Below are 19,423 nucleotides of genomic sequence, written 5' to 3'. Positions count from 1 at the left end.
GGATGATTAAGGCAGAGGAACGTTGTCTCCGGGTACACAGGCCAGATGCAGGAGGTGTGGCTCTGGATTAGTTAGTTTGCATATTTAAAGGCGCACTCCTGACTGAGTCTTTTGCTGGCTCTAAAAACTGGCTAATCCCTGGAGGGGCAATCTCTTTTCAGCCAGAAAGGGTTTTTTTTATTTAAGATGTCAAAACTTCATAATATATAAAAAAATTAATATAAACAATACAATGTACATAAACACATATATAAAGACTGATACATATCAATTTAAACAGACACATATATACTTGAACTGAGATGTGTGTTTCTGTGTTATATGCCAGTTTAAATTTCTTTCTCATCCCTTAGCCTGCCTAATCATTAACAACTTAAGCACATCATGGTTTGTTTGTCTCAGTTTTCTAGTCCAATTCAGTGTTTTCTCAGTCGCTTTATTTATGTTCTGTTTAACCTCCCTCCCCAGTTTTCTCCCCCTCCCCTCTTCTCTGCGATTGTGTCTAATCCCCACAGGCTCATGCCCTGACACTCCAGGTGAACAAATCAGCTTTCATTGACTCTTTCAATTATTGTTCAGCTCAAATTGATTATTGCCAAAGGTAACTTGAGCCCATTGGGACCAATTTTGAAAGAAAAATACGAATTTCTGCAAGAACTATCCCAATTTTTTAACGTTGGCAACAATCTTTTTTTTTTTTTTTTTTTTTTTTTTTAATATACCCTCTCACACACACACAACAATGTCTACTAGCCAGTTAGACTAATTTCTAACCTGGACTCCTACAGGAGCCGTGGGTGACAGCTCTGGGGATTATGAACCTCTGTTTTTCAAACTGCAGCCAATCTATTAATAGTGTAGTAAAATTAATCTAAATGCATGCTAATCAGAACTTTTAATGGACTTGGAATTTAGGAGGAAATGAGTGACATCCATCAAAGGAAAAACATCAGTGTGAAACAAGAGTAAGAATATTGCTTTGAGAAATGTTATATTTAGTGTGGATTACCAAGTACCAAGTGACAGGGAAAGTGTATTTCTCACGAAAGAGAGAGGTCACACAAATTTAGAAACACATATATGTATGAAATTTAGGTATTACTCAATTTAAATCATCCAGGATCCAAAGAGGGCAGGAACATAAAAATGGAGACTCCCTAAGGCTCTGTGTTCAGCCTTGATTCTTCACTATTTCCACTGGGGAAACTCAAACGGCCAAATCGCCCCAGTACGCGGACAGCTCAGGAGCGATGGGAACCCGGTGCAGGGCCGGGCCTCCGCTCCCCTAGAGGGCGTTCCAAAGAATCCGTTCTCCAAGGGTACGACGCGCAGGCGCCCGGAAGCATTTCCGACCGGACACATTTCCTTTCTGCCTACCGTAAGCGTTTCTGCGATACATTTCCTGTTGGCTCAACTGCGCACGTGCGGTCTGGAAGGAAGTGACGTCACTCCAGAGCGCTGAGGAGCCAGGTTGTGGACCCACCGTGAAGGCGCTTCACCGACAACATGTCTCATTTACCGATGAAACTTTTACGCAAGAAGATCGAGAAGCGGAACCTCAAATTGCGACAGCGAAACCTGAAGCTACAGGGTGAGATACGCGCGCGGAGTGTGGCGGCGGCCAGGGTTGCGGAGGGAGCCCGCACGTGGGCCGTGACGCGCGGCGGCTGCTGCGGGCGCCGCGGCGCGGGTGGCGGAGCCCTGCGGCCCCGGTGGAGCGCCGGCAGCTTCCCCCGGAGCACGCACGCTTGCGGGGCGCGGAAGGCAGCCCGGGCGGCCTCGAGTCGGGTCCGGTGCAGGCGCCCACTCTCCGCGTGGCCCCAGATGCGCCCCTGACCTTTCTGAGCGGCGGTTCCTCCTTAGAGTTTGTGCAGGAGGCTTCTTGAGGTCCTTCCCAGGCCTCCAGCAGCAATTCCGATTAAACCTGCCTGCTCCACTTCCACCCTCCCCTTTCTGCCTCCCTCACCAGCTTCAGGCACCACCTCATTCCCCCCAGCCCCCAGTTCTCATTTCCAGTCAGACACGTGGGACTTTCTCACCTCTACGCCTGTCCCTTTCTCCCCATCTAGTTCATGTCTATATCGCTTGGAAACAAGCCAAGCGTCATTTTTCACAAAGCGTTCCTGATCCCGTTGCTTTCCTCTGCTCTCCACTCTATCCAAACTCCTGTAGAACTTCCTCACGTTCAGCTCCCCAATTGCTTTCTATGCTCTCTTGCCCTGCCTTCCCGTCACTTCTAATTTTACGTTATGAATTTCTTGAGAGCTTCTACAAATTTGCATCCTTAGCACATACTGACATGAAAAGGATTTTACATGAACGTCACTTTTTTCTCCTACCTCATTTGCAGTCCTAGTTTCCTGATAGTGAACCAGACGTCCTGAAGTTGTTCATGTTAACCTTTTTAGGTTCTGTGTAACGGGTAAACCCCTAGGTCAGTGTTGGAGGCATAATGCCTTACCCTAGTCAATTTCAATAGATCAGTTGACTGAAAAAAAAAATCTTGGAGGAGAAAAGAGATGTGTGGGTTTTAAGAATAATGTTTTTGAAATTCCCTTAGATTTTCATTTCCTACAGAATAATAAAGCATTACTAACTATTTCTGGGTATTTAAAGGTGAGAATTAAAAGATGCCACTAACTTTTTCTATATATAAACAGAAACTTCGGTAAAGACATTTTTAGTTATTTATATATGATAAACATTGGGACAGATAAGTGGTTTCATAGGCAGAATTTTCAGTTTATTGATGCCTAGGAAAGTATATTTATCAAATACCTAACATTACAATGTATATTTTGTAACTACCATTTTCTGGCCTTATCTGTTTAAATATTTCACCTCATTGAAGTTTTCTTGTTCTGGACTCTTAACTCCTTACAGACAGAGATGTGGTTTTTTGAAGTTAAGAAATCAATGCAGCTTTCCCTTTTCCAGCATTGTTACTTAAAAAAAATTTTGTACCTGTCCTGTAGTAGAACACTGTAAAATTGGAAGTGGTTTTAACGTACGTGACAAGGAAGTAAAAAGTTAAATCATTTCAGTCCTGGTAGCCATGAAATTTCTCATTTGGGATTCTAGTGTTTTTAAGTAAATCTCTCCTTTGTCACAGTGTGTGTTCTGTTTCTTAACAGGGGCCTCCAGTGTGAGCCTTTCAGAAACTCAAAATGGAGATGTGTCTGAAGAAACAGTGGGAGGTGGAAAAGTTAAGAAGTCTTTAAAACAGTCTATGAATGTGGGCTTGTCAGAAGCTCAAAATGGAGATGTATCTAAAGAAACAGTAGGTGGTAGAAAAGTTAAAAAATCCCTGAAACAGTCTATGAATGAGGGCTTGACAGTAACCCCAAATGGAGACATATCTAAAGAAGCAGTAGGAGTTGGAAAAGTTAAAAAATCCATGAAATCGTCTGTGAATGCGGGCTTGTCAGAAGCCCAAAATGGAGATGTAGCTAAAGAAACAGTGGGAAAAGTAAAAGTTAAAAAATCCTCCAAGGAATCTACCATACTGACCAGTGAGGAAGCAGCGATGCAGTCTCCCAATTCAGATTCAAAAAAGAAGAAGAAGAAAAAGAGAAAAATGGTGGATGATGCTGGCCCTGGTACGTGCTTTGTTTGCTTTGAACTTAAGCCATTCAGTGTTTTATACTTATCTTTCTGCCTTTCCTCTGTTACTTTGTCCAGATGACGTGCAAGACTCCGCCATACTCACGGGCATACTGGAAACTAGTCTGGTAGCTAAAGGAAGCGTTGGTGGGGGTGCATTTTAAGTTTTCTCAAGTTACCTAGTGACATGTCATGTCTAACAACCTTGAAGAAAACCTCGCTCTTAAATAAGAATCTCCTTAGAATGACAGAAATGTGCTCTTTTTGGCAGTTAACTGGGCTTTTGTGATGAACAGCACATACTATGATGTAGGATTTTAGGTTTACGTATTTGCAGAGAGAGTTGTGGGTTGCTGTCATGGAAGAAATCTTGGTTGATGGTAAGATCTATCTTCTTGGGTCCTTATGGATCAAAGGACTTTGCATTTACCTGTATTTTGCCCCATTTCTTTTTCCTATAAATTTCTGCCTTTGAAAGGAGACTTTGTTTTAATTTGGATACGCAAGATGTATAACTAGCAGTTAGGAGACGTCTGAATAAACGGAACTTTAATTTCCAAGCGAGTAGAATGGCCAGGATAGTGTTGGGGCTGAGTGGGGGCAGCAGCGCTGTATTGTTTCGGAAGATGTTTGGATATGAATAAGCTTAGGTGAAAGAGTAGGCATCTTAACTGAGATGTGAGCAAGCAGAGATTTCCAGAGAGGATAGAACAGGTGTCAGCAGACTAGTCCGCCTTTTTGGCTGTTTTTGCAAATAAAGCTTTATTGGAACACCGCAGTGCCCATTTGTCTACTTGTCCTTTGTGGTGACAGAGACCCCATGGCCTGCAAAGACTAAAATGGTTATTTGGCCCCTTAAAGAAAAAGTTTGCCAGCACCTGGGTTAGCATATCTATTCAGCTCCTATCTGAGATAAAGGTTTCATTTAGAAAAGAGCTCTGAATTTTCCAAACATGCATGGCTGTCTGTTTGCTGCCTATATGCTATAGCACACCTGGAAGTTATGAGAAATTGTTTAAAGAAACAGTGAAACAAGATAGAGAAAAGTATAAGGATTTGTCATTACGGTTTTGATTTAAAGTGATTGTAACCCTATTCTAGAATTATTAGTGCCTTTAAGAATCTTGTTCTGAGTGTGCCTAAGGGAATGATAGTACAGGGCTGGGAGTTTAACTCCTATTGGGAACCTTTGAGTGACCAGCTGATGATACCTGTGGCCTTTGAACGTGTGGGTCTCGCAGAGTTGACCATCTCCCAGGAGGGTGGTGGTAAGGCCCAAGGAAGAGGCCAGTCCTGGGCTACAGAGAGTCCTGAGTTCTGGTGTAAGTCAGTTCTCTTCTGACTAGCATCACTAATGCTGTAAAGGTATGGAAGCCCCAGCATGGTGGCCGACCCATTTGACCCAGAGTGGAACACTTAAGAGTGTGACGGTTTGTCTCTGGAAAGGTAACTTAGACGACTATGTCATGAAAGTTGTGAATGTCCAAATAAAAAGCCATCCGGCCTTCCCTTTCATCCCCCCAACTGCTGACATTCGGGGAACAGGCCAGTTTCTGTCCAGCTAAGTAGATTGTCGTGCTTGGCTTTGAGGTTTATCTCTGGTAACATGAAGAGTCTTTGGTGTTTCTGTTCATCTTTTTTTAAAAATTAGCTTTTATAGAAACTATGTTTAATAAAGTAGGAGGAAAAATTGATGCTTGTTATGAGTTGTTTAAAAAAAATTAATCACATACCCTTGAATTTTTTCCTCAGTGAAGTTTATAGACCTGGGTGTGATGAGTATACTTAAATAGTTTAGTTCAGCTTATGAAAGAATTTCTTGGTTGCTTAAGATGGTGTAATATATTAAGAAGCCTTAAAAATAAAGTTTTGTTGGCAAGCCTACATGTCCCCCCAGGTTTTTTAATGTAACCAAATTTTTAATCATGAAGAAGAGATTCTTGGCAAATTAAAACTGGAAATGTGTTAAGCTTTTGCATATCCGGCTGTTTGCATCATACATCTTTTATTCTGTGATCTCATTTGGTATTTTTATTTTAAGAAAAAATTGGGGGGGGGACTTTGTCTTTTAAACCAAAGATACTAAAAAAGCAAAAACTGAAGACAAAGGAGACTCTGAAGACAATGGCCAGGCTCCTGAGGAAACAGAAGACAGTGTGGAGAAGCCAGAGGACGGGGACAATGGCAGCGAGGTGCCCAGCCTGCCCCTGGGACTGACAGGTAACTTTCAGGGCATTTTCTAGAGTGTCACGCCTCCCTGGGTTGTGCAGTTTGGAGGTTCAGTGGTGATATTTGATTTACCTGGAAAAAACAAGCATTGACAGGAAATGATTTTACATCCAAGTGCTGCTTTTTGTCTTCCATTCTGTGTGCCTTCGTTCTGATGGTTTCTTTCTCTATTTTTCCTTTTTCTTTATTCCTAACACTAAATATTTTAACATACGCCCAAACAGCTCTTGAGGTCCTTCCTCTGTTCCTTTGGTTTGCCACTTTCTCAGGCTCATTCCACGCTGTAGTGGGAAGATCACTGGCCTGGAAGCTGGAGAGCAGAGGTTTAACACTGGTTCGGTTACTAAAGAGAGGGATGGAATTAACGTCACGGAGGGGCTTGTGCCAGGGTCACCTCCTTTGGCCTCTGTTTCTTTACAATAAAAAGTCAAGAGTTTAGACCAGAATCAGTTGCTCCAACCAGGAATGTCTGGACTTTACTCAAGTTGTTTGGTTGGAGTTTTTGGTTTGTTAAAATATTGAGACTTGCTTTAATCGCAGTTGCAGAGGTTATGGCAGTGGTTCTCAACCAGGGCAGTTTTGCCTCCCAGGTAGGGTGACCAGCTCATCTCAGTTAAGCATTCAAAGTCCTGCATCCTGTAAACCTCCTCTGTCCCCGGCAAACTGAGGGTTGGCAGCCAGCATGTCTGGTTGTCAGAACTGGAGGCGGGTTTCTGGCATCTAGTGGGTAGAGGTCAGAGATGCCACAGAACATAAACATATCATTCCTCTCTGAACTCTCCCCCTGCACTCCCATCCCCACCCCCACCCCGCCTTGACTGTTCATTCCATGCAAGTCCCTTGATGGTACCTCCTCTCCTTCCCTTATGATTTTGTTACAGTGTGGGCTCTGGGCTTTGAGTCCCACAGCCATCAGCAGTGGAGAGGCTTCGAAAGTGTAGGGTCTTTATCTTGGTGCTATATGGTAATGGCTGGGGTTTTGTCTTTTCTTACTGGAAGAAGCTTTTCTAAGCTAGACAGCAGCCCAGCAAGGCTTTCCCCTCAGCAGAACTCGTGTGGGTAACTAGAGCAGGCTCGCTATGGAGAGAAGCTAAATTTGCTAATGAGAAATGATCTTTTCAGGAGCTTTTGAGGATACTTCATTTGCTTCGCTAGCTAATCTTGTTAATGAGAACACTCTGAAGGCAATAAAAGAAATGGGCTTCACAAACATGACTGAAATTCAACATAAAAGTATCAGACCGCTTCTGGAAGGCAGGTATGATTAACATTGAGGTTCAGCCATTAGTGTCTGTTTTTAGTGCTCGTACTTTGGAAAGAAAATACCAGTGTGTTCTGTTGGTTTTGGACCGTGTTGGGTAATATATCCAGCCTTCATTATAGGTTTTAGGTTATTTACCGAGATTTGGAGAAAAGTGTTGACTTTTGCTTTTAGCACAATTCTTACTTCTGAGTTAAGTGTTTGACCTACATATTTGATTTCAGCAATTGAGAAGTTAGGGACTTTGTTCTTGTTACGATCTAGGCTTGGTGCCTGCCGCGTGTGTGACGGCACGTGGTGGGCAGTCAGTAAATACTTGTAAGTAGACTGAGCGTCTCTCTCCTTTTCCTTTTTAACATGTAGGGATCTTCTAGCAGCTGCAAAAACAGGCAGTGGCAAAACTCTGGCATTTCTTATCCCCGCAGTTGAACTCATTGTGAAGTTGAAGTTCATGCCCAGGAATGGTAAGCCCGTGGTCCGATTGTCTCTGCCAGTGTCTCACTGGAGCTCTTAATGGACTCATGGTGATGACCGCAGTTTGACTTTCACCAGAATCATTGTTTGCTTTCTAGGAACAGGAGTCCTGATTCTCTCACCTACCAGGGAGCTGGCCATGCAGACTTTCGGTGTTCTTAAAGAGCTGATGACACACCACGTTCACACATACGGGTTAATAATGGGCGGCAGTAACAGGTCTGCCGAAGCACAGAAACTTGCCAATGGGATCAACATCATTGTGGCCACGCCAGGCCGTCTGCTGGACCACATGCAGGTGAGAGGACGCTGTCTGTAGTGCCCGTCTTTTGTCTCGTGTGAAACATACACTTGACGGCTAACAGTTGTTCCTTGTCCTTTGTCTTGTTAGAACACCCCGGGGTTTATGTATAAAAACCTACAGTGTCTGGTTATCGATGAGGCTGATCGTATCTTGGATGTTGGGTTCGAAGAGGAATTAAAGCAAATTATTAAACTTCTGCCAAGTAAGTAGGTAGCATCTGCACGTGGGTTGCAAATAGCTGTTGGCAGTAGGTGAGAGTTTTTCCTATATGAGAACTATTAACGCCAGAATTCTAATATAGCCGAGTAGTGGTGCCAGTCAACCTTAGAGGTAGTTTGCAATTCAAGCGCCAGTCTTATTAGCAACTTAATACAGCGGTTTTGCTCTATGAACGGTTACAGTGCAAGTCAAGCAGTCCTAACGTACGTCTCATTCCACTCTCATCTTACTTTCTCTTCCCTCATCTCCCAGGTGGCTGTTGACCATTGCCTTCTGTTACGTTTGCATTATACCGTGGCTATAGCCCTTGCAGCATTATAAGCTGCTTATAGCTGTAATAAGACCATGGTTCAGTGCAGTATGTGGTTTTAATGCTTTATTGGGGTATGATTGACTGTATAATCCGTACCTACTTTAAATACACGATTTTGTGGGTGTTGGCCTGTTTACTCCTTGAAACCATCACCGCAGTCAGTTCAGCAGACTTTTCCATTCCCCTGCGAAGTTTCTTTGTGTGCCTTCTTAACTCCTCCCTGTGACTCTCAGCGGCAGCGCCGTCACCGCTTCCGACAGCTCATCGTGTCTCTCCCACAGGAGACCGTCCATCTGCTTTGTCAGCCTGGGTCATGGTGTCCAGGGATTTCTGTGGATGGACCCATACAGTATGACTCTCCTTTTGTCTGGCTCCTTGTGCTCAGCTAATGCTTCTGTGACTGACCCGTGCCATTCCACGTATGAGTGGTTCTTTGCTTTATTCCTCAGTGCGTTCTAGTACATAAATGTGCCACAGCTTGTTTATTGATCCATTTAACTGCTGATGTACAGTTTTAGCTGCTGTAAGGAAAGTTGCTGTGAACATTCATCTACAGCTCTTCTCACGGGCCTGTGTTCCCCGTACTGTAGGGTAATTACCTAGGAGTGGAGGGGCTGGTGTGTGTTTGTCTGGTGCCGTTCTCCATTCCCGTCAGCGGTGTATAGAAGCTCTGGTTCTTCCTAGTATGTCTTGAAATTAGGCAATGTGACCCCCCAGCTTTGTTCATTTTCAAAATTATGTTGGCTGTTCTTATCTTCTGCATATCTGTGTGAATTTCAGAGCCAGTGCGTCAGTCTCTGCACTTTCAGGGGCTCGGTTGGGATTGTGCTGAATGCAGATCATCGTTAAGAGACAGCATTGACCCATTCAGCACATGGATGAGGTGTATCTTCATTTGTTAGCTCCCTGATTTTGCTCAGCAGTGGTCCAGAGTTTTCAGTGTACAGATTTTTTCATGTCTTTTGTTAGATTTATCCCTAGATCTTTCATTAAAATTTTAATTTCAAAATGTTCGTGGCTTATATATACAAATACAGTTGATTTTCGCATATTGTTTTTTATCCAGGAAGTTACTTACTGCTATATCCAACTGGGTTGTCCAGTAGGAGGACCCTCCAAATGCAGCTAGTTGTTAGATTTTCTGTAGAGACAATCATGTCATCTACAAATAAAAAAATAAATAAAATTCTCCACTTAATTGTCTCCTTGCCTGACTGCACTGGCCAGAACCCCCCGAACAGTACTGAATAGAACTGGCAAGAGAAGACAGTGTTGTCTTATTCCCAGTCTTAGGCGGGAAAGCATTTGGTCTTCACCGTTAAGGGTGACATTAGCTGTAGGTTTTTGGTAGATGCTCTTTCTCAGACTGAGGATGATCCTTTCTATTCCTAGTTTTGCTGAGACTTTTCTTAAATGAGAAATAAATGTTAAATTTCTAGTCTGTTAATATGGCAGATTATACTGGTTAATTTTTAAACCTGTAACCAACCTGCATTCCTGAATAAACTCCTCTTGGTCATGATGCATTATCCTTTATATGTATTTCTGGACTCGCTTCGCTAAAATTGTGTTAAAAGTGTGAGTTGGTGAGTTAGCACTTTACAGTGTCCTGGAGAGTTTATGAAGTACTGGAAATATTTCTTCCTAAAATGTTTGATAGAATTCACCAGCAGAGGCCATTGGGGCTGGAGTCTTTATGTGAAGATTTTAACCATAATTTCTTTAATAAGATACAAGGCTGTTCAGGCTGTTTGTTTTTGAGTGAGCTTTAACAGTCTCTTTTTCAAGGAAATTGTCCATTTTATCTCAGTTGTCAGATTTATAGCCAGAAAGTTGTTGGTGATATTTTTTCTTACTATCTGCAATGATACCACATCTCTAGTCCCTGATGATTCTTGGAACATTTTGGTTATGAATCGATTCTAAAGAGACCCTGAAAGATTGAGGTTATTTTTATACGGGTGTGTTTCAGCACGCAGACAGACCATGCTCTTTTCTGCCACACAAACGCGGAAGGTTGAAGACCTGGCGAGGATTTCTCTGAAAAAGGAGCCCTTGTACGTTGGTGTTGATGATGACAAAGCTAACGCCACAGTGGATGGTCTTGAGCAGGTACTTGTCAGCACCTTCAGTTTTAAGGCTCTTTGGTGTTTCCCAGCAGATCTGGAGGACCATCTAGAAAGCAAACGGTTAATAAACTTTTAATTCCAATGTGTGAACTTGGGTATTGGGTCTCTGACTCTCCTGGTGTATAGTGTCTTTAACTCTAATTTGATCAGCTCTTTGTCTCTTAACACTGCTTGCCACAGGGTTGGTATTAATACATCACTACCCATTGTAGACAAGTTAAAAGAAAACATGTATTGTTTAATAATCTCTTGCTCTGAGCCATTAGGTGAGTTAGAAGATGGAGAGGCTGCTTTCAAGCATGTAGCTGTGGGAGTGAGGTGATGAAGACCCAAACGAGTTTGCTTAAAAATAGAGCTTTGAGATTGACTCTCTTGATGAATAAAGTATTTTCTGTAACAGTTTAGCTTTAAAGGCTTTTGTGGATTTTTTAATTTTTTAAAAATATATTCATCCAGCTTTGTTGTTCTGTTTAGGACAACACACTTAGGCTGTGGTTATGTGACATCTTGCTGGACCTTCCAAGAATGGGTCATTGATACACTCTGAGGGTTCCAGTTAATAGAGACGTTGGTCTATGATGGCCACAAGAACTTGATAACCAGTGGTCTCAGTAATGTGAAAAGTGCTTCGTATCCAGTGATTGCAGCCGTTACAAGGACTCAAAAGAGCCCAAATGAGTCTTACTTTAGGGATGCTTTGTTACAGCGAAGGCAGTAGTTCTGCTGTAGGTGAGGCCTGGCAGTGTGTGTGGTATTCACCTGTGCTCTCCGTCAGATCCTGTTGGTTCGTGAAGCTGCAAGTGTCTGTTATTTTGTGTCTGTTCTCTTGCACCTCTCGTAGGGATATGTTATTTGTCCCTCGGAAAAGAGATTCCTCCTGCTCTTTACGTTCCTTAAGAAGAACCGGAAGAAGAAGCTCATGGTCTTCTTTTCATCCTGTATGTCTGTGAAATACCACTACGAGTTGCTGAACTACATCGATTTGCCTGTCTTGGCCATTCATGTAAGTGACTGTGATCAGTTTACTAAAACAGGTTGTGTCTATCACATTATATAGATGTTGGGGTTTGAGGCTTCCAGCGTAGTTCTGAGAAGTTTGGGCGGTACTGGGTGGTGGATCCTGTGTGGAGGGAGCTGGGCTGGGGGTGGAGGGAGAGGACCAGAAAGGAGGAAGAGACGCTGTCCCTTGGGGGTGAACCTGAAATAAAGCAGGTTAGTAGTGCCGAGTGCAGGGGTTCCTCATCGAGACCCCCCAGAAGCAGCCCCAAGGTTCCTGTTGTAATGGGTGTCTCACTTTGACTCTAGGGAAGGCAGAAACAAAACAAGCGCACGACCACCTTCTTCCAGTTCTGCAATGCGGATTCGGGGACACTGCTGTGTACAGACGTGGCAGCTAGAGGGCTGGACATTCCTGAAGTCGACTGGATTGTTCAGTATGACCCTCCAGATGACCCCAAGGTAACTGGCATCCTCGGGGTGTCCGAGAATGGCTCTCCGTCAGGGAGTGAACCACCCTGCAGGTTCCCTGACAAGTACCACGTTCCACATTCAAAGGTTTATCCTGTCGTTGTTCGAGTCATGCTTCACTGTACAAGGGCTGCAGTATTTCTCTGCTGCTGATGCCTGTTTAGGGCCTTGGCAGGACCCAGAGAGGGTGTGTGCAGGGAGATCTGAGAGGCGTGGTGGGACCTAGGAATGTTACGGGCTTGGAAGGATCTGTGAAGAGCAGTGGGCCTCAGAAGGATATAAAACTGGCTTACAGCGCCAGATGTGATTCTGTAGTACATGTAGTAAAATAAGTTCTGTTGGGTGTTTTCAACAAACGATAGATTATATCGCTGACAGTCAGCCTTAAACATGTTTCCAAAAGCCATTTCGAAGATGAAGCCCACTTAATAGTCATTTGATTAGATCGTAGAGCTGATGTGAATATCTTGTCCAGCTTTCCTTGGCCCCAGTCATTGCCTTGTTCCCTCTTTGGGGTGTTGCCTGCAGAAGGGGTGGAGGACCAGCTTCGGGGAACGTGGTGACCGGCCGTTGCCGGGTCCGGGTCGGGAGCCGTCTCACACCTACTTGCTGACACGCTTGCTCCGCCACCAAGCAAGCTCTGGGGAGGCAGACGGCCCCCGGGCCCAGTGTGCTACCTCAGGTTTTCTGTCCTCCAAAGGAGTACATCCACCGTGTGGGTAGAACAGCCCGGGGCCTGAATGGAAGAGGGCACGCTCTGCTCATCCTGCGCCCGGAAGAACTGGGTTTCCTCCGCTACTTGAAGCAATCCAAGGTAAAGGGCTTTGCTTGGAAAACCTTACACTGGGGGCTGATTCCTGCCGATAGGGGTTGTTTGCCAGGGCAGCTGGCCTTGGGCCCCATTTCTAGGTGTGTCCGAGGAGTCCAGAGTGTTGGGGTGCTGAGGATGGCTGGTCCAGCCGTTCAGCAGATGAGACTGACATGGTTGAAAATGACCCCCATGGCTCGGTGTCTGTGTCCCCCGTCTCCCGCCTCACTCCCTGCAGCCCTGCCGGAAACCTCCACGCCGAGGCCCCCTCACAGCCGGTGAGGGTGTGCCTCCCGCTCCCTTCTTCTCCACCTGTCTCCCTGCTGGCCCTTTACCTCCCCGAGGCCATGGGGAGCCTGGCCACTCCTGCCTGTTCCTCCTCCTGTCCCTTACTCATCAATTCTGTTTGGCCTTGTGTCTCCCCTGTGTTAACTCTTCACCGTCTCAAGTCTCAGCAGAAAAATAACTTCAGACCTAAACCCACTCCCCCACCACTCACTCCAGCGTGGCTCCAGCTTGTCACCATCTTCAATCTGCCATTTTGAAATGTGGTTCACATTTTTTCCATTTACTTTCCACTCATTCTGGTCTCCAGCCCGCCCTAATGTGGCTTTAGCCCCTTTCTTGCTCGGGCTTGTGGACGCTTGTCAGGCCTTCTCTTACGTGGCATTTGCCTCATTGGCCTCCCTGGCAGTGTCCTGCCTGGTGGAGTCTCCTCTGCCAGCCAGCTGGGAACTGTTCCTAGAAACTGCCCTGTGTCCGGGGTGCTTTTGTCCTAGATGTCCTTTCCTGCCTTTCCTGATGGCCCCTGGTTTCAGCTGGCCACCGTCTCCCCTGGACGGCCACCTCCGGTCTCCTGCCCTCCTTCCCGTGCTTCCAGCATGAGTGCTCGCCGAGCTGTCGTCACTGTCTCCCCCCCCGAGGCTGCAGGCTCTCTGAGGGTCGCAGGGCTGTGACGGGGCAGCTGCTCTGTGCCCCCAGCACCTGCACGGGTCTGGCACTCTTGCAGTTACCTAAGAAGTGATGGCTGGTGAGAAATCCTTCCTGAAGGGGTTTGTGGACGGTGGCCTCTGCTGTCACAGGGCCGCTTTCCTGACACAGAGAGAAGGGCTTGTGGTTCGTCTTAACTGGAAGCATCAGGCTTATTGTTCACGTTGTGGTGAGGTCCTTATTTAGAGAAAAGGGCTTCGATGACTCCTTGTCCTTGTCCAGTTTCTCCCCCTTTCTTCCAGGAAGGTCCGTAGCACGGTCACGTGCAATGAGCAGAGGTAAGGTAAGGCTTCTCCACAAGAGGGAGCAAGTGTCTGGCCCAAGGAACCCCTGTCTTCAGTGCCTGGTGAGCAGTGGTGCCGTCCTGGTTACTGATCTTCATGCTTTTGTTTTCTAGGTTCCATTAAGTGAATTTGAGTTTTCTTGGTCCAAAATTTCAGACATTCAGTCTCAGGTATGCAGTGGGCGGGCGGGGGAGGTCACTCCAGCGCCACCTCTGTAGTGTCTCATTGCCCGTGTCCTCTGGGTCTCCCTCTTCATAAAGCGAGCGGTTCGGCCTGTGTGAGGGGTGGGTTCCTGGCTGCACTGCCCACCACGCCCCTTGCTGTCTGCCTCATTTCAGTCCATATCTTGCGAGAACTTTGTCACCATTCTCACTTGATTTTGCAAATATTACAAAGCTTGGAGCAAGTGTAGTGGAACAAGTGTTTTATATGAAATGTGCTTTTTTATTTTATTAAAACCAGTATTTCTTCCTGTTTCAGCTTGAAAAACTGATAGAAAAGAACTATTTCCTTCACAAGTCAGCCCAAGAGGCGTATAAGTCATACATCCGAGCGTATGATTCCCACTCTCTGAAGCAGATCTTTAACGTTAATAACTTAAATTTGCCTCAAGTTGCTCTGTCATTCGGTTTCAAGGTGCCTCCTTTTGTTGACCTGAGTATCCTTTTCTTTGTGGTTGTGAATTCATCCAGGAACTCGGGGACAGAAGCTTGACAGGGGCACTGGGGCTTAGCACTTGGGTGGGTGTGCGCTCTGGCTGAGGCCTGGGGGCCCAGGCGTTCATCCTTCTCACTGCCCGTGTGTCAGTGCCCGCTTGGGGTGGGCAGGGATTCAGGTCAGGGTGGAGACTGCAGAAACAAGACCATTCATGATTTAGACTTTAAAAAAGGCAAAGGAATTGAAGTGGAAGATTGCGGAGGGGAGAGTTGTACATTCTGGAGAGAGGCTTGGGGTAAAATGGCAGGCAGGGCCAGGCGGGTGTTAGCTTCCCTGTACAGGGCACACAGGAGCAGGACACCCTGAAGAAGCTGAAGGAGTTTATCCTCGCAGAGCCACTGGAGCATTTCCTACAAGGAAGTTGCAGGATCAGCAAAAGAGAGTAAAAGAAGTGCTACTCAAGATAAAAGGCAGAGGACTCCCCTCTGGCTGCTTTGTTGGGGTTTAGAACGCGTGCTTCACTGCACACAAGCCAGAGCGAGGCCTGCTCATGAACACGATGGTCGTAACTGCCGAGGGGACCAGAGGACCAAGTTTGGGGTGGCTGTCCCCATCGTGGGCTTGGAGTGAGCGTCCAGTCCCGTAAAGGGAAGAACAGCTCCTTCCCTTGGCAAAGCCCTCCTGATCAGCTCTGAGCAGGGGCAAAGGTCATTTGGACACTGAGGGTAATTTTTAACGTGTCCCTACAAACTTGCTGATTGACCTCATAACTCCCTATAAGTAAGTGTCTTCTGCTTCCTTGCGGGGAGAAAATAACTAATCTAACTAGTACTGGGCTTAAAAATCACACCTGTTTCAGTCCAGGGTCACATGGCCACTCCTGATTGTCGGGAATGTCACCCATGTTCGTGGTTCAGGGAGGTGGTGGGGGTGCCGGTGGTACACAGCCGGCGGTTCTCCTGTGGGTGGTACCTTGGAGCTCATTGCCTGTGTGTTGCTTGATTTCCTTAACGTTCACCTTCAGACGTGAACAGCAATGACGGCAAACTTAAAAAGAGAGGAGGCGGCGGTGGGTTCGGCTACCAGAAAGCCAAGAAAGTGGAGAAGTCCAAGATCTTCAAACACATTAGCAAGAAACCTTCCGACAGGAGGCAGTTCTCCCACTGAAGGCACGCCCCCCTCCCATCGTGCAGAGCTCTGTCCTGAAGTGGATTTTTTTCCCTTGCTCTGACGAGGGAATTTTGTTGCTCTGGGATTTGGACTGACCTACATGACTGTAAATTGACTTGGGTTGCAGGCGCTGAGCACTGGTATTTCCAGCAGGTCTCCTATTTGGGGATATAAAACATTTGGATATTTCTTGATTGCCCAAGAGCAAGGCAAGGGACCTTTTTAGTCTTTGTGATGACAGAATATTTTTAAGTTTAAATCTTTTTCCCCGAAATTATTATTGTTTTAGTATAACTCTTTTTGTATCTCTCCTCCCTGGTGTCTGAAGACTTGTGGCACGGCTTGCTGTGCCAACCTGCCTTCAAAGGCAAATGACCTAGCACCCTGGACAGGCAGTGGTAGTGGTGGTGGTAATGCAGAAAATTGTCTCGAGTTTGGTTTTTGTTGTTTTTTTTTTTTCTGATTTTGGTTGTTTCTTGGACCTTGACCGTGATTCTTGACCCCTCCTGAAAATGCTTCCCTGTAAAAAGGCAGAGGCTCTGGGAAGTACCTTCAGTTAAAGGTGGCACTGATTTTTATAAACACCGGCTTTTAGAACAGTGAATCTTTCTCCTTTTTATGTTTTCAAGAGTAAAAATAGAGGTTGTCTTTATCACTTGAATAAAGTATCCCTAGCAGTCCCAGCATTGGAGGTAGGGCTGAGGGAGAGCTGAGAGTTCTGAGCCTCATTTACAGGTACAATACTCTGCTGTTCTCCATTTGATAACTTGGCAGAATTTTGCTTTTTGTTTTGTTTTTTCTGTTTGTTTGTTTTAAGGCATAAAGGGTGGTGACAGTCCTCAGGCAGATTTGTTTGAAGTGTTAGAAGTTTGGTGAGCCCTTCCAAATCTGCAGAGCGCTTAGAGGGCAGAACATCCTTTTGAGAAAAACTGCCTCTTCCAGATCCATGAAAGAAAAATAGATCTATGGTGAAAACTGAAAAGGAACAGAGCAGCAGAGGCAGTGTTTTAGTCAGGTGGGGTTTTTGCTGTAGGAACCCCTGATTTTCTAGTGTGTTTTGTGTCCTGTTTCTAGTGTTTGTAATAATGTAATAACCATTTTGTAGCAATTTAAAACCAAAGCTGCTAGCATCATTTTGCTGTCGTGCAAGTTAATATTCATAGATTCCTATTAAATGTAAGTACACTGAGTATGAAATGTGGAAGAAACTGTCCGGTCAACCGCATTCCGGGAGGAGAAGAAAGGAACGATGCTCTGCATCTGGGCCCCACCACTGTCTCCCCAGCTGCACGTGTCCTGGGTTCAGACCTTGACTGCTGGACTCCTGGCTTCTAATAACTAGTTCTCTTTCCAGTAATTTGGTTTTCTTTTTTGTTTCAGAAATCATGTTTCAAAAAAATACACAAAAGCAAAGAGAAGAGTATTTAATCACTGAACAGAAGTAAATACTGTCAATATTTTGGTACATAACCTTCCAGTGTTTTGTATACATACTTTTAATTTTTTTACCAAAAGTGAAGTAAGGCATCCTCTACTCACTGTTTGTAACCAGGTCATTTCCTAACATGTCATTCTCCTGCGTCATTAAATAATGACATCCGTTTTGTATCTGGTGTGTCCCGTGGTCTGCCTGCACTTGAGTTGTGGACGGTGCGTATCCCAGGCCGGCCCTCCTTGTCTCAGCGTGTCGGTGCCCCCGTCTTGCCATTGTTGACCTCTGCTGTGAGTCAGTCTGGAGATTTTTTGAGAAAAGTATACAGAGAGGAGGTGGAAGGACTGACTGTAATAACGGCAGCTTTCAGGACTTGCCAGGAGCCCCGTGTGATTCTGCGATTCTGCGGGCAGGCCGGTCCAGCCAGGGAACATCCAGACAGCCAACCAGACCTGACCCACCAGGCCCGGGTTCGGGTGCGAGGGAGCCCGTCACGAGAGTCAGATACGAGGGCAGGGCGGCACCACCTGCAAGGCTCACGTGGGCAAGGAGAAGGCGGCCTCAGGTCCCCGCGCTGAGGGCACAGCTGCTGGTGGCATGTGGGGGCCGTTCCCCTGACAAAGGAGGTTAAGCAGCTTCCTCAGGAAGGCCAGGCAGCGTGGGCCAGGAGCCACGCAGACCACTACGTGCAGATAGAAACCTCTGGGTCCTCTGAGCTGCTGGTGGTAAGTCATTCCTATACGTTTATTTTGAGCTTAACTGGCCAGGTTAGTTAAGTAATGCTGAATTCAAAATAACCAGAAAATGATTGTGTTTATTCAGAAATGCACAATGATTAGAAGTGAGTTCTTTGGGACCGCAGTGCCTGGATTCAGATTCCAGCTCTCCCTCTTTTCTGGGCCTATTAAATGAGCAGAACAAAGAAAGTAATAAAACCTACCTCTTGGGCTGGTAAGAACTGAACAAGCTTGCGTGTGGTGTTCAGGCAGGCCCCGGCGTGAAGTGCGTTGTGCCCGTTAGCTGTCTTTACTGGTAACCTGGATCCCGCATGAAAGGCTTGCTGCCGACGGCGTCAGGCACAGGGGCTCACCAGAAATCTGAGCCAGGTTGGGCCTTGTGGAGTACAGACCAAGCGTTCCTGACAGTTTGAATCCCCTGGAATTCTGAAGATGAGACCCAGGTTTTGGGAGGTTCTCCAGCCCTGTGGTACTTTCCTGAGGCCACTGTCCACATAGGTTCATGCAGTTTTCAAGGCTGCTCTGGTTTGTACTGGGTGTTTGGTGGAGGGAACAGTGACTCTGGATAAACCTAAATCTTCGTGAACTACAAGCCTGCTAGGTGCCGGTTACGGCCGAGGACACGGATGTCTGTGGCTGAGTGCCTCTCGGGAGCCTGGTTAGTCTAGAGAAGACAGGTGTCATGGACAATTGTGATGTTGTTTTCCAAGTCATGTGACAGATGCAGATACAGAGAGAAATGTTCCAGCTGTTTCTAAGCCTGGAAATTCTGCATCCTTGAGTTCTGGTGGATTTCAGCTGTTGAGAGGGTGGGACCTCTGCCTATGGAAGACTGGCTTTTGTTCTGGGAGGTGAGTTCCCAAATGCCACCCAAAAAAATGTGTCACACAGGAAGCCCCTAACTTAAGATTTTCTTGCCTGATGCCCAAGGCATGGTCATGGAGGCCTGTAGCAGGACGGAGGAGTCTCCAGATGATTCTCGTGCACAGCTGGGTTTGGAAATGTTGAACCGGGCTCTTGCTAAATCTTTGAATGTTCTCATCTTGCAAAGTAAAAATACCCAGCACAGGAAGTCGTGTTAGTGTGTGTAGTCACCCACAGAGCAGGGCGGCCAGGGGAGGCACTTAAGACTTGGGCTTTCCAGAAGGTAATGGCTGTGCTGCTGTTTGCCTTACGCAGGCAGAAGCACAATGCGGGACAGTAACACGCTCGGCCCCCGCGCCTCCCCCAGCCAGACAAAGCCTCAAGATCCCCAGCAGTGCTCCATTCCTTTGGGATCCAGTTGGCTGGTGTTGGCACAGAAGATGTCTCTGAGAAGAAAGCCATTATCCCCTCTAGGACTCTGT

General features: G+C 46.0%; 1 protein-coding gene across 1 annotated transcript; it reads left to right on the top strand.

The window, feature by feature from the left end:
* Positions 1 to 1,434: 1,434 nt before the first annotated feature.
* Positions 1,435 to 17,516, top strand: DDX18 (DEAD-box helicase 18). Its single transcript, XM_014565010.2, has 14 exons — positions 1,435 to 1,591; positions 3,135 to 3,599; positions 5,683 to 5,823; positions 6,955 to 7,090; positions 7,457 to 7,557; positions 7,666 to 7,865; positions 7,959 to 8,073; positions 10,376 to 10,515; positions 11,374 to 11,535; positions 11,838 to 11,990; positions 12,700 to 12,813; positions 14,195 to 14,251; positions 14,562 to 14,739; positions 15,763 to 17,516. Exons 1-14 carry the CDS (start codon positions 1,507 to 1,509, stop codon positions 15,903 to 15,905), a joined length of 2,190 nt encoding a protein of 729 aa, XP_014420496.1. The 5' UTR covers positions 1,435 to 1,506; the 3' UTR covers positions 15,906 to 17,516.
* Positions 17,517 to 19,423: the final 1,907 nt, after the last annotated feature.

This window comes from Camelus ferus, chromosome 5, assembly GCF_009834535.1.
Source record: "Camelus ferus isolate YT-003-E chromosome 5, BCGSAC_Cfer_1.0, whole genome shotgun sequence".
NCBI lineage: Eukaryota > Metazoa > Chordata > Mammalia > Artiodactyla > Camelidae > Camelus > Camelus ferus.
Note: the sequence above shows the minus strand (reverse complement) of the source record. Positions and strands in the feature narration are given on the sequence as shown.